The sequence below is a fragment of the Halichoerus grypus genome, chromosome 11 (genome assembly GCF_964656455.1).
Source record: "Halichoerus grypus chromosome 11, mHalGry1.hap1.1, whole genome shotgun sequence".
Lineage (NCBI taxonomy): Eukaryota > Metazoa > Chordata > Mammalia > Carnivora > Phocidae > Halichoerus > Halichoerus grypus.
The window spans coordinates 56,204,972-56,219,322 of NC_135722.1; the positions used below are offsets into that span (position 1 = coordinate 56,204,972).

The 14,351-nt window shown below is 38.2% G+C and overlaps 1 protein-coding gene across 2 annotated transcripts in view; it reads right to left on the reverse strand.

Annotated features, from left to right (window-relative positions):
* Positions 1-9,610: 9,610 nt before the first annotated feature.
* The window catches only part of RSF1 (remodeling and spacing factor 1), a 163,839-nt gene continuing 159,098 nt past the window's right edge, over positions 9,611-14,351 (reverse strand). For both annotated transcript variants that reach the window (XM_078058583.1, XM_036113388.2), the window contains exon 16: positions 9,611-12,166. In XM_078058583.1, coding sequence (XP_077914709.1) covers positions 11,601-12,166 — 566 coding nt within the window. In that variant the 3' untranslated portion in view covers positions 9,611-11,600. The remainder of the gene's footprint in view (positions 12,167-14,351) is intronic.

Here is a 14,351-nt window from a genome sequence, read left to right on the forward strand (position 1 = left end):
TAAAGGATTCGTAACACAACAATAAAAAATACAGGTAATCCAATTAAAAAATGGGCAAAGGATTTGAACAGATGTTTCTGAAAAGAAGTTAAACAATGGGCCAATAAGCACATGAGAAGATGCTCAATATCGTTAAACTTCAGGGAAATGCAAATCAAAACCACAATGAGAAACCACTTCATATCCACTAGGATGGCTATAATAAAAAGAGACTGACAATAATAAGCATTACTGATGTGGAGAAATTGGAACCCTCATGCATTACCAGTTGGAATGTAAAAAGATGCAGATGCTGCATAAACCAGTTTAGCAGTTCCTGAAAATGTGAAACAAGAGTTACCATATGATCTAGCAGTTCCATTCCTAGGTATGTACATAAGAGAATTGAAAACATTTCCACACAAAACCTGTACTCAAATGCTTACTATTCATAATAGCCCCACAGTGGAAATAATCCAAATATCCATCAACCGATGAATGAATAAACAATATAGTAGAATATTATTCATCCATAAAAAGGAATGCAGTACTGATTCATGCCTAAAACATGGATTAAGTCATGAAAACATGCTAAATGAAAGAAGTCAGACACAAAAAGCCACATTTTGTATGATTCCATTTATATAAAATGTCCAGAATGGGCAACAGACAGAAAGTAGATTAATGGTTGCCAGGGTCTGAGGGAAGGAGAGAATGGTGAGAGACTGCCAATAATACTGGGTTTCTTTTGGGGGTGATGACAAACTTCTGAATATACTAAGGACCTTTAAATTGTACATCTTTAAATGGTGACTTTTATGGTATGTGAATTATATCTCAATTTTAAAAACCAAGAGGAAAGGTTTTAAAATGAAATTTACAAGAACTTTTGTTTTGGAAACCACTGCATAAGCTCATCTAGATTATTAGAAATGGCTGTGTCTCAGAGAGGACAATCATCGCAAAGACTGCTTCCTAGCCTTCTCTTCCTCTCTCATATGCCTTTTCTGGTTGTGGGTCCTTGCCTCTTTGACGCTGTCCTGATTCTGCTTACAACATCTCCCAGTTCAAACTCCAGCCCTGCCTTCCGGATCAGTCTGAATCTGAAGCCAACTTTCCAGTTTTCCAGAATTGAGCCAGCTTGCTTCTCTTAAGCCCTAGTTACCGTCAAAATTCATCCTTATTTAAAAAAAAATAAAAACTAGACTTGAAATACAGAAAATTTACTTTTATGGTGCAGACTAGAGATAGCACAGGTTCTAATCAGGTTCTATCATCATTAATCAAGTCCTTCCTCTAACTTCTTGGCTCCAAATAATAGAGTAAGAGCTATTTGATTCATGAGTTCATGGTGCAATTACTGGTATCCTGCTAGCAGGCAATAATGCCAAAGAGAAAATAAAATGGACATTTTCACAGAAAGATAGGAAACAATTGCAGGGAAAAGGGAGCAACATCTCCCCTATTTTAAGTTTCAGCTTTCTGTAACAGTTGTTCCTAATGATGGAGTTCAAGTACACTGCTGAGAAGCCTGCTGCTTCCCAGAGTTTCTCTTAGGAATTTCTGACATTTCAGCGAGTCTTCAAATAAAGTTTAACATTTCTATAATCTATTTATTATTTTAAAGACTGGTAGTCAAATAAATATCTGAGAGGGTGCCTGCCTGGATGGCTCAGTCAGTTAAGCATCTGCCTTTGGCTCAGGTCATGATCCCAGCGTCCTGGGATCCGCAGGGAGCCTGCTTCTCCCTCTGCCTCTGCCTCTGCCTCTCTCTCTCTCTCTGTTTCTGTCTCTGTCTCTCATGAACAAATAAATAAAATCTTAAAAAAAAAAAAAAAAAGAAATATCTGAGAGGCAGATTGAATGGAAGACAGGGTGACACTTTTGTTTTCCAGGATAGAGGTTTGTATAGAAAGGAATAGAATATAGAGGGGTGGAGAGCAGAGTGAGATCACTGAAATGTGAAGACCTATAGGAGGCAAGAGGGAAGGGGCCAGATCAGGGACACGGAAGGGATATGACAAAAACAGGAGACACCTCTTTCTTGGAGACAGGCTGGAGAGAAGGATGAGTGCTTGAGTGTGGATAAAGTAGCTCTGAAATGGACAAGAAGAAGAAGAAGGAAGCTATAGGTGGCCTATACTGTGAACTAGTAGGTTCCTAGTTAACTTTTCATTTGGGATATGACTTCATGTGCTAAATTAATGCTGCAAATATTAAGTCACATCCCCTTAGAATGTTCTTTTTCTTTGATTTTCATTTAGACTTTTAGGAACTTAAGGAACTCATGCAAAGTCATTGAAGGGTCAAAATGATAGAAGCATTCATTTCACCCAACATTTAATTTAGTTTCAGTAGAATATTTTCGTTATTTTTTTCAAAAGATTTTATTTCTTTATTTGAGAGAGAGAAAGAGAGAGACAGCTAGCACACAAGCAGGAGGGGAGGGGCAGAGGGAGAGGGAGAAGCAGACTCCCTGAGGAGCAAGGAGCCTGACGTGGGGCTCAATCCCAGCACTCTGAGATCATGACCTGACCCGAGGGCAGATGCTTAACCGACTGAACCACCCAATTTTATAATTGTACCTCTACTAAATGGTCCCAGTATAGTATACCAATTCTCAGTTTTTAAAAGAATTCTTCTACATCCTCTGGTCTCATAATCTGAAAGAGATGTGGGCTGATAGCCATTCTCTGGACTCACTCTCAGCTCCAGAAAAGATTCCTTTAAACTCTCTCAAGGCCGCCACGGCACTGTCACCTCCACTTAACCTGATTCTGTTTAAGTGAAAATTTCAAATAAACCACTGAGGAAATGTAGCTGGTCATTTCTTGTCAGCATAGATCAGCTTTCATTCCATTAAGTGAAATTCTGCTTTAAAAAGTTCTTTACCTAAATAGTCAATCAGTATTTTCTTTAAGTAATCTCTATGCCCAATATGGGGCTCAAATCCATGACCCTGAGATCATAGAGTTGTATGCTCCACCTGCTGAGCCAGCCAGGTGCCCCAGTTAATCAGTATTTTCTTTAAAAGATTTTATTTATTTATTTATTTATTTATTTATTTATTTGCGGGGGACAGGGAGGGACAAGGGAGGAGGAGAGAAGCAGACTCCTGGCTGAGTGGGGAGCCCGATGCAGGGCTCCATCTCACCTCGATCTCACAACCCTGAGATTATGACCTGAGCCAAAATCAAGAGTCAGATGCTTAACTGGCTGAGCCACCCAGGCGCTCCAATTTATTTATTTTAGAGAGAAAGAAAGAGAGCACATGAGCGTGAGCAGGGGGAGGGGCAGAGGGACTGGGAGAGAGAGAATCTCAAGCAGACTCCCCACTGAGCACAGAGCCCCATGCAGGGCTGGATTTCACCACCCTGAGATCATGATCTAAGCCAAAATCAGAAGTCGGTAACCCAACTGACTGAGCCACCCAGGCTCCCCAGTTAATCAGTATTTTAAATCAGAATTGCAAATAGTGATGAATTCCACTAGTTTGTTGGTAAAAAAAAAAAGAGAGAGAGAGAGAGAGTTCACTGTCAATCTTACTATATCCCAGAATACGTAAGCATTTGTACATAAGAATCATACTCAGGATTGTTGGAAGGGCCCCTTAAAGTCATCTGGTCTAACCACTTTTCAAATGTGTTGATCTGTTACACTCCTGCCAAGTGGCAATTCAGCCTAAACCCAAACATCCCCTATTGGTGAGAATTCACTCCCAAAGTTATTATTACAGAACTCTGTAAAAAAATTTCTTATAGAATAAAAGCTTTTGCCTTATGGCTTGTGTGCCCTCTGGTCTAGTTCTGTGCTCCCACAGGCCCACACCGAACAAGTAAGTCCAAGGCGTCTTTAATATGTCAATTCTCTAGAAGCTAAAGAGAAATCTCCCAATAGATAGCCTTTTATTTATTTATTTATTTATTTATTTATTTATTTAAGATTTTATTTATTTTTTTGACGGAGAGAAAGACAGTGAGAGGGAACAGAAGCAGGGGGAGTGGGAGAGGGAGAAGCAGGCTTCCCAGCCGAGCAGGGAGCCCAACACGGGGCTCGATCCCAGGACCCTGGGATCACGACCTGAGCCAAAGGCAGACGCTTAACGACTGAGCCACCCAGGTGCCCCAATAGATAGCCTTGTAATACCTGTAATTCACCTAGCTGGCATAGAGCTAAAATTAAAAATTTTAAAAATTACTTTGGGGAAGAGCGTCTGGGTGGCTCAGTTGGTAAGCGTCTGCCTTTGGCTCAGGTCATGGTCCCAGGGTCCTGGGATCGAGCCCCACAGCAGGCTCCCTGCTCAGCGGGGAGCCTGCTTCTCCCTCTTCCACTCCCCCTGCTGTGTTCCCTCTCTGTGTCTCTCTCTGTCAAATAAATAAAATCTTAAAAAAATAATTACTTTGGGGAAATTGATACACTGGCAAATTTACTTTCTAAACAGTAGAGAACAATTCATCTGTTGCTTAGATGACAAAATGTTCAGGCTTCATCAACTATTATTGAAAATCCTTAGCTTTCTATGTGCCATGAAGTTTAAAGTAAACTAAGTTTGCAAACACATCATGCTAAATACATGAAATTATTTAAATTTTTTATTATGACAATTGACATATATTAAGTGAAAGAAATGACAGAAGTATTATAATAAAACATTTTGAAAGAAAAAGTTACACAATTAGGCCAGTAACTATAAAATAGCTTCAGGCCTGGCTTATAACACCAAGAGTTCTGATCAGACTGTAGTGAGACATTGAACATTTCATTAACAAAAAATGTTGGCACCAGCCACAACATATTTTGGTTGTCACTTACAAGGAATATTATATTTAAACAACTATGCACTGCAATTCTAACACACTAGGTGTTCATACACTGCAGTTAACCCCTGAAGCTTTAAGCTACCAGGAATTCCCATATTTTCTATGCACAAAATTTACTTTGTGCATTATTGGAATCACATTTCCAGTTTTCAAACCTCCCCCCCAACACACACACACATGCAGTACATTATACGTGGCAGAGAGCACTCCAGCTTCCCCTATTTGACTAACAGCACGTTCCTGATTACCTCGACAGTTTTATGCTAATCTTGGAGCTTCTGCTTTAGCTCTCATCTCCTAGAAACAAAATAAAGCATTCTGAGAACCTATTCCAGGAATAATTTTTTTATGCATAGGAAAATAAAGCATTTCATATAAGCATGTCTGAAAATCCAAGAGGCATTTTGATCAAATACTCCCTGAATCTCAGCTTTTACTTTAAAATCAAAATGAAAATTTAACATATACCATTTACAAATTCTTATCTGGAATTTGTATTCTTCACCTGGAAATTCATGATTCCCAGGCTTCTCCTCTGAATGGATGAAGCTAGCAAAGAAATTGACAATCCCACATTAGCTGACAATAGATTAAGGTAGTTTAGATAGAAATTTTGACACACTTAGATGAATTTAATTCTTTATAAGAATACACTTGTGCTATAAAGGTGAGGAGTTAGAATGGTAAGATTATCAGATGGCAAACATACTGGTGTCTTAATATAAGTTATGGTAAAATGTGCCATGTAAAAGACTGCTAGAATCAGCAACTCTACAAGCTTTAAAGATACTTTTCATCAAATGTGGAGAGAATTGGAATTTGAATCTCATATCCCTTCCAGCAGAAAAATATTCCTGTGGCATTAAGTCCACTGAATAACAAGAACCAAATCAAGCAATTCTAGTTTTCCCTTTTTTTACAGATTGAAAAGAAACCAAGCTCTGCCCCAACCCACCCCGCCTATCCCAGCACAGGACACTCCCTTTCAAGCTGTATGCAAAACCTCCTGGCAGGTTTGGGCAAGCTACAATTCAGATACTTATCAAGAAGCTACTTTGCTAAGAAAACAAAACACTAGACCAACATTGAGAATACCCTAGTTAGGCATCACGAAAATCACACACTATAATATGCTGTTAACTGCCAAATTTAGGCTATTATAGCTGTTCCGAAATTGAAAATTCATTTACACTAATATAAACTAGATCCATGTGTGCACATGTATGTTTCTATATGTGTGTGTGTATATATGTGTTTGTGTATAATTTTCATGCAATGATCTTAAAGCTTTGGAGACAAGGGTTATTAGCCTAATTCCAAGGCTTGTCCACATAGCAATATTGACATGCACCAACTCTGCTAAAGGGCAGGAAAATGAAAAAGACCATGGCACAAATTTTTAAACAATTTTAGGTTTAATTACATAATGCACCTGTAGATGTTCTAGCATAAACACAATTGTAAAAATCTACATCCTATTTTAGGGTATTTTTCCACCTCCCAACCCTTAAAAGCTGTACAGTTATATAAAAAATGTGACTCTCAAGCAAAATAAACGTTTTTTTTTTTTTTTTTTTTTTTGCAACATACAAAATAAGTTAAATGATTCAGAAGGTCTTGAGCCATTAAGTATCCCAATGACTGTGTTCTGGCCATCCATAAGCATGACATGCAGCTCCTGGTCTATGACCAGAACTCAATAAATACAGGTCAAACAAAACCCCAAACACTTAAATTAGATTTCTTTAGAAAGTGATGAAAGTCAAGAAAATATATAATTAGGGTTAACAATTCCATTCTTAACTTACATCATCCAGTGGCAAAATGAACAAGGCAGGTCACTCAGTCCTTAGTGCATTTACTAGCTTGTACCGGTTTGGCAAAAAACACAAATGTAGTTCCTTTAGATGTTTTTTCTCATTCAAAATGTCTAAGGAGTTTAATTAATAAATTTCTATTCATCTAATAATTTGTTATGCCCTCTCATATAACTTATGCATAGGATATATCTTAAAAAGTTATTAAAATAAAAATAACATTTTCATTAACTGAAATCACAATGTGCCAGAATTGGGTTTGCAGCATTTCCCAGAATGAAATCATATAAATATAAAATGAAAAAAAAAATTGCGCTCACATGACCAAAATCAGGGGAAAAAAATCCACTAATGGAGTCCTAATCAATTTCTGAGAGGGTTTATGTGAATAAAAGAAGTATTGAGTGGATAATCTATAAAGTGGTTATATACCAAGCACCCTACAGTTTGGCTTATGAAGACTGCTTGCTTGCTGGGGAATGACTCTTCTTCAATGTATGTTACATAGTTACTTAGCAATTCTTGGCACTCAAAAAATGATAAATGATAATTTAAGTTGAAGTGAAATATCTTGAAAACAAATTATTAAGTGTACATATAACACAATAACCCAGGTTAAATACACTGATAGCAAAGGGCCTTGTCTTCTGGGATTGGTATAAAAATAAGAAAATCAGCAGCTGAACTGCCACTTGCAAAGTAGGTTTACAGGTACACACTAGGAATGGTGGATAAAATAGGAATGGATTTTATTCTAAGAGGGTTTAATAACAATATTAAGCAGAGGACTAGGTAGACTATAGCAGATAAGCAGTCTTGGCATTCTTACTTCTTAGAGAACCAGGAATATTTTCTTAGAATATCAAACCAAGAAGAGGAACTTCACTATTTTTCTCTGGACTTTCTGTAATTAAATGTTCGTAATTTCACATCAGTCACAATTATTTGTCTTATGTCTTTTTACAATGTCAATTAATGATTTCAAAGGATTCATTTTTAATTTCTGCTAACATCTAAAGTATGTATACACATATTAACATATATATACATACATATATGTATGTTCTATTTTTTAAAAAAGATCTGGGTCTTTGAATACTTGTTCTATAGCTGTGAGGCAATCACGGACCTGTTTCACTGTGTTGGTGAAGGGCAGAGTTCACAACTTTTTCTGAGTATTCAACTTACAGATTCCCTGGGTTCCTTCCAGTCATATGGTAGAACTAGCGCATGGTTAACATCTCTCATCCCCACAAACATAAGCTAAAAAGGCATTCTTTGTGACAAAGTAAATTCTATCAAACCCATTTAAAAACTGGTAACATTTTCTCACCTTTTTACCTCTAAACAAGTACACTCCTACATTTTTCTTAGTATATATACTTTGCTCAGATGCATACTATGGGATGGGCTCTAGCAACCAAAAAGTGAAAGCTGGAGTTTGTAATATCCTTTTAAAATTTATTTGTTTAAAAATGTTTTTTTCAACAACTTCTTTAGCATTCAGTCCTTGGTTCTTTGGCAGGTCATAAAAAAAAAAAAAGACTATCAGTAGACATGAATTTATTCTAAATGAAACTCCTCTTTATTCTCTGCATCTGCAACCTTGACCAACTGGAAAAAGATGTGTCAAGGAAATCCAACCTCACTATATCAGGTAAACTCTTGAAAAGCTCTCTGCCATCATTCTCTAATAACGTGCCAACAATGGAAAATGTTCTACACGACACCCTATTTCATCGACACAAGTCTACAAAACCAAAATGTGTATTTTCAGTCTGAGTTCCTTTTATATATTTTAATTCAAAGCTTCTGCTTTGTGAACATTTGGCTAGTTTTCAAACCTATACAGAAATTGCAAACTAAATATTCTGTGCACTAAACTACATCTCCCCTTAATACATGTGCTAGACTGTTAGTGGGACATTGGGAGTCCACCTGTATTTCAAAAAAGGTTTAAAGTATTAAAGGACTGTATTATATGGCAGCTACGGATGCATCTAAATCCATGGTTAGTACTCTAAGGATCCAAGGTGTTCTAAACTCTAGATGAGCTGCTGCTTTCCTATACTCTGTCCAGTTCCTAATGACTGAATTATATCTTTGGATATAGGACCATTTACTTTTTCCTACATTTTTAAAAATTTCTTCAAAGCATGTTCAGTTAATATTTCAGTGAACGTTAAGACTTTATGAGGGACTAAATCTAATCACCAAGCAGCAGAATTGGTTTTGCACTGTCCAACATTTAACTGCCCATAATTAACCTGTCTGCATAGTAATTTTTAAGTTCAGCTGCTTGGATTGCACCCTTTGTAGATGAAACGGTTAGTTGGCTTAATCAGAATGTAAGGTTAGAAGGCAGACATTCACTATCAAGTTCACAAATACTTAATTCAAGTTCGGTAAATTAATAGGCAGCAAAAGTGGTATCATAACCCATGTCAGTGGGACCTATGCTAACTTGAATGCTCAGTCTTTACTATGGTAACAATGACCTTTTGCTCTCTGTAGGAGAAGGGTAAAAAGAACTCCTTTATTTCACATTAGGCATCCTGTAAAATAAATAATCTACCCCATTGGATACTTCTTATCACTTGCTTAACTATAGAGTGGTGGAAGCAGGAGCTGGTGTGTCCAGAGGTAGAGACAGCATACGTGGGAGTTTCTACACCGTAGTGGCTTTACCCAGCTGCAGGACTAAAATCTAGAGGAACAATGGGGGGCAGGGGAGGCCGCCCGCACGTTCTAAACACTTACCTTGCACTAGTAGGAATCCTTCTGTTGCCTGCCTGTTAAGACAGTTAAAAAGGCTAGCTAACATTCTTACCTGACTTTCAAACAAATGAACAAATCTGGCTAGAAAGGTGGCTTGGTACGTGAATATGGTCCTTACGTAACCCTGCTCTACTGTCTGTAAGTGTAAGCCCTTCCCTCCCTTCCAGTGGAACATTGTCTCAAAATAAAAATCACAACTTGCTTGGAACCACATGCTATTGGTGCATCCTATTTTTAGGCTGCTTTCATTATTTTATTTTTTATACAGATACATATACATTGCTAGAATCAAAGCAAAAATATTAATGGGCAGGTACTACACAACTAAAGTGAAACAAAACAAAACAAACAAAAGAACCAACAAATGAAAAACAACAGCTATAAACTTTCAAGGCCAAAAGATAAGATTTAAGGGCAACACCCGTTGAGGAAGGAAAAGAAGGAGTATAAAGTTTCTAGAGAGGTATTTATAATGCAAGTCTAATGCCAGCTTTTTAATCATAAAAAAGAGAAGTGCTTTACTATACACTGACTAGCACATATAATGCTTAATTTGGAAAGAAAAATTAACAAAGTTCCTTGGGCCAGCAGCAGATATGGTGTGTCCGTTGCCGGCAACAGACACAACACTGGGACAGAAAAACCCAAATCCCAGGGCAAAAGTATTCACAGAAGTAATGGCTGAAGGTTTCAGAATTTGACAGGCAAGGTTTAATCACAAGTGCTACACTTTATACAATGTTATTTATGGCTCTGCCTGAAATTTTACAGCTGTAACAGTAACTAAATAAGACAAAGTTCATATTTTAGTGTCAATTACATGTTAGATATTTAGTTATAAACCCCTTTTTCTTGAAACAAAGGGCTCATCTTTTACTAAAGTGTTGAGATGTTTGAAATGGATGTCATGCCCATTAAGCATATTGGCGGTTCTCAATCAACTCTAGGTTGGTCGTGTGACTATTAATGAATTTTAATAGAAGTCTAATGGCCAAAGGCCAAAACTACATTCAAACCCTGCTAATATATCCAGGCAGATAGGAAATTCCAATGCACACACATACACACACACGTATACACACACATACATGCTAAAACTCAAACTAAAAACCTCCCAAAGGAACTGCTTTGTTTGTAGACTTCAATTTGAAGTAGATACTAAGGGCAAGAATAGACCAGTTAAAATTCACCTGAAAATCCTTTCCCCGTCATCAAATGTGCTAAAATACTGCTGTCAGCTTAGCATCTCTTCATGTATGTTATGTATAGATGTATTTCTTTCAAAATGGGATATTTCAGATATTTAAATATTAAGTGGCCAGAAGACAAGAGTTACACTATCTGCAAAGTTTACAGTCCACCTGGGCCTAAAGAAAGACCACACTTATTTCACTAATAACTCTCATTGATAGGATATTAGAGGCCACCTCATCACCACTGCATAAAGCTGCTTAAAAAAATTCGCTGCTAGCACAATCTGGTTGTCAAAGCTTCATTATACATTTTACTGTACAAATGTTTTTCAGATGATTTTTTTTTTAAACAAGAAACTCCGCTATAACAGACACTCAGGTTAGAGTTTTTAATGATGGTGCTTTCTCCATCTCTTCTTTATTAAGTGTGGTTATCTCCAATAGTAAACAAGTTGATATCATGAATGCTGTTACTGAATGACTTATGTATGATGTTATCTACAGTTCTCAAACTGCAACAATACAGACTGGAACTTTTAAACAGTCTGTTCATCATCATCTATGCCATGAATGTTTAAATATAATATATATTTAATATGAAAAAGCTAAAGCACAAGTGCTTTCTCCCACCCCTAATTCTGTTTTGGGCCCTCACAGATTCGGAATGCATTCTTATCCACCCTTTTGCACAAAGTCAGGAGAGCTCAGGAAATATAAAGTCAAAAATATACAAATCTTTGTTGTTATTATAATAAGATTTTTTTCCATGAATGAAATTACCAAGGACCATGAACTTGGAAAAAGAAAATCAAAAGGAATTTACAGCAATTATTTATCTTCAAAGTTCAAAACTGGTCACTTCACAGAAAGACTTCAGGGTTTGTTGAAATTTTTCTTCTAAAAAGTCATTCTGTAGTGGAGTTTTCTAGGAAAAATAAAACAGCTTTTAATAACTGGCCCGCTGGTGTGAGAGCTACCGTGGAATAAATTAGCACAAAAATGGAAAAAAAGTCTTATAACTGTTCACTGTTACAGACATAATCAACAAGGTCAGTCACTCTTAAAAGCTCATCTTCCTCCTCTTCTGGTGCCCCTGCCTCCTGCCCACCATTTGTCCCATTGGGGGCCAGGCTCGCACTGGCTGTGCTGTTGTCCTTGGGGGTCTGAGGCTTCTCAGCTGGCTTGCCAATCAAGTTCTCAATGGCTTTGCCAGGACTCTGTCCATTGGTGGAAGGCAAGTCCACTAAGCTATAGTCCAAAGGGCTCCCCACCTTGCCTACATTTTCAAAGTCCTCTTCCTCATCGCTGTCTATCCGATAGGGCTTCTTGGTGCTCTCCTGTTCTGAGGGCAGGACCCTGGGCTGGCTGTCATGGGCAGGCTGATCTGCATCTCCATGAGCATTGTCACAACTCTCCTCCTCGTCTGTCTCGATCCGGTGTAGCCGTTTTCGAGATGGTCTGCCTTCTTCTTCCTCATCTGCTTCTGAATACTCATCTGTGCTTCGACCCCGCTTTCGAACTGACCGCTTTGATTCTTTAGCTAGCTCATCATCTTCAGAGTTCTTGGACATATAGCTCTCTAGAATAAACAGCACATTTCAGCCATCGATACAGTTAACCATAACAGATTTAAGTAATTTTCCTTTTCCTCCCCATATTCACCCCATATCCTGCTTTCGGACTTGCCCGTGCATCCTATTTCCCTCCAATAATTGGCCTGATTGCTCTCTCCTCTCAGGCCTGTAACAATCCACAGAAAGATCCATAGTGTGTTTTTTAAACTCAGATTTTAGGAAAGAGCAAAATCACATTTCTTAGAAAACAAATATGATGATCCTTAAATTAAATGAAGATAGGGTGGTCACAAACTGAGAAACTCCTATCCACTGTCTCTCCAATTATGGAATCATGTACACATACTGATAAGGAAAGATTAAACTGAGTACCCAACTCTGGGCATCTGAAACAGTGTGCTAACTCTTAACCCATGTTATTAAATGTCCTTCCTTGGTAGTCTTTAAATGTCTTCTTTTTGTCTGTATTTACATCTAGGTTGTCTCTCCTAATCTCATGGCTTTGCATCTATATGCTGATGACTCACATTTGTTTTAGGCCACCCCTAAATTCCAGACTCATGTTATCAACAACCTGCCTACTCAACATCTATGCTGGGATTTCTAAACAGGCATTTCAAACCTAACATGTCCAGAACCGAGGTCCTACGCTTCTGCCTCAAACATGCACTGCTCTGGTCTCGCCCATCTGAGTTACTAGCAACTCTATTGTTCTAATTCCTTAGTCATATTTTAATTGTTTTCTTTCTCCCATCTAACCAAACAGTAAATCCTCTGAGTCTACCTTCAAAATAGAGCCATAATCTGACTGCTTTTCACCCCTTTACTACCACTGCCCTAGTCTCACCAACCATCATTTCCCACCTGGCCTCTTTCAGTGGGTTCCCAATGGGTCTCCTAGACTCTGCCCTTGTCCCCTTAAATTTATTCATAACACAGCTACCCATAGCAAATTAAAATATGGGTCCGATCATATCACTGCTCTGCTCAAACTCCTCCAATTATTTCTCTTCTCACAAGGAATAAAATCCAAAGTTTATAACTCTACAACAGCCTACCACGCTATCCCATATGGTAGCCACTAATCACATGTGGCTATTTTTAAATTTATATGAGTTAAAATTAAATAAAAATTAAAAATTCGGCTCCTCAGTCATACCAGTCACGTTACAGGTGCTCAACAGCCCCATGAGAGGCCAGTGGCTACTACACGGAACAGCACAGATACAGCCTGTTTCCATCACCACAGGAAGTTCAACCAGATGGCACGGTTCATCAGGGGTTGGCAATTTGTTTGTTTTGTTTTTTTGTAGAAGGGCAGACCCTACAGTCTCTAATACAACTAACTCAGCTTTGCACAAGAGAAGCCACAGGCAGTATGTGAGAAACAACGGGCGTGGCTGGTCCAACAGAACTCGATTACAGACAGGCGGGCTGGAGCTGCGGCCTACTGCTCTTTGAGATGGGACCCCTGCTGACCTCTGCATCGTCTCATGCAATTCTTCCCTTCGCTCATTCTCCTTCAACCACCCTGGCCTCCTCTCTGTTCCTGAACACACCAGGCACAAACCTGCCTCCAGGCCTTCATGTCAGTTGCTCCATCTGCCTGTATCACTCGGCCTTAAGACAAATGCAGGACACACACCCAACATTATGTCAGGTCTTTACTCCAATATGGTCTTCTTGGCGAGGCGTTCCTGTGGTGCCCTATCTGAGATCCCAGCCACTATCCCTACCCAACTCCTCTTTCTCCTTTATTCTTCTCCACAGCATTTATCCCCACCTAATACCACATAGGTTCTACTTACTTATCTTGTTTATTATCTCTCCCTCTAATTAAAATAAGAGTTATACACGGGAGTTACATGTTTTTGGCTGTTTTGTTTACTCTTTTAGTCGCAGTGCCAAAATAGTGACTAGTGCAATAAGTATTTGTTTTTAGTAGCTGAATTACTGAATTTGTTTGTCTTTAATGACACATGAAGGTAAATACACAATCAGATGTTCATCCCCTTTCTTTAGCCTCCCATGTTCAAACATTTTTTTCCCTTTATTTCCTGGCTTGGGCTCAAACTTAACTGATAAGCATCTTAGAAATCTTCAAAACAGATCATAAATAATGGAGGATTATATAAGTCAAAAAAAAAAAAAAGGGGGCAGAGGTGAGGGTTAGAATCATTTAAAAGAACT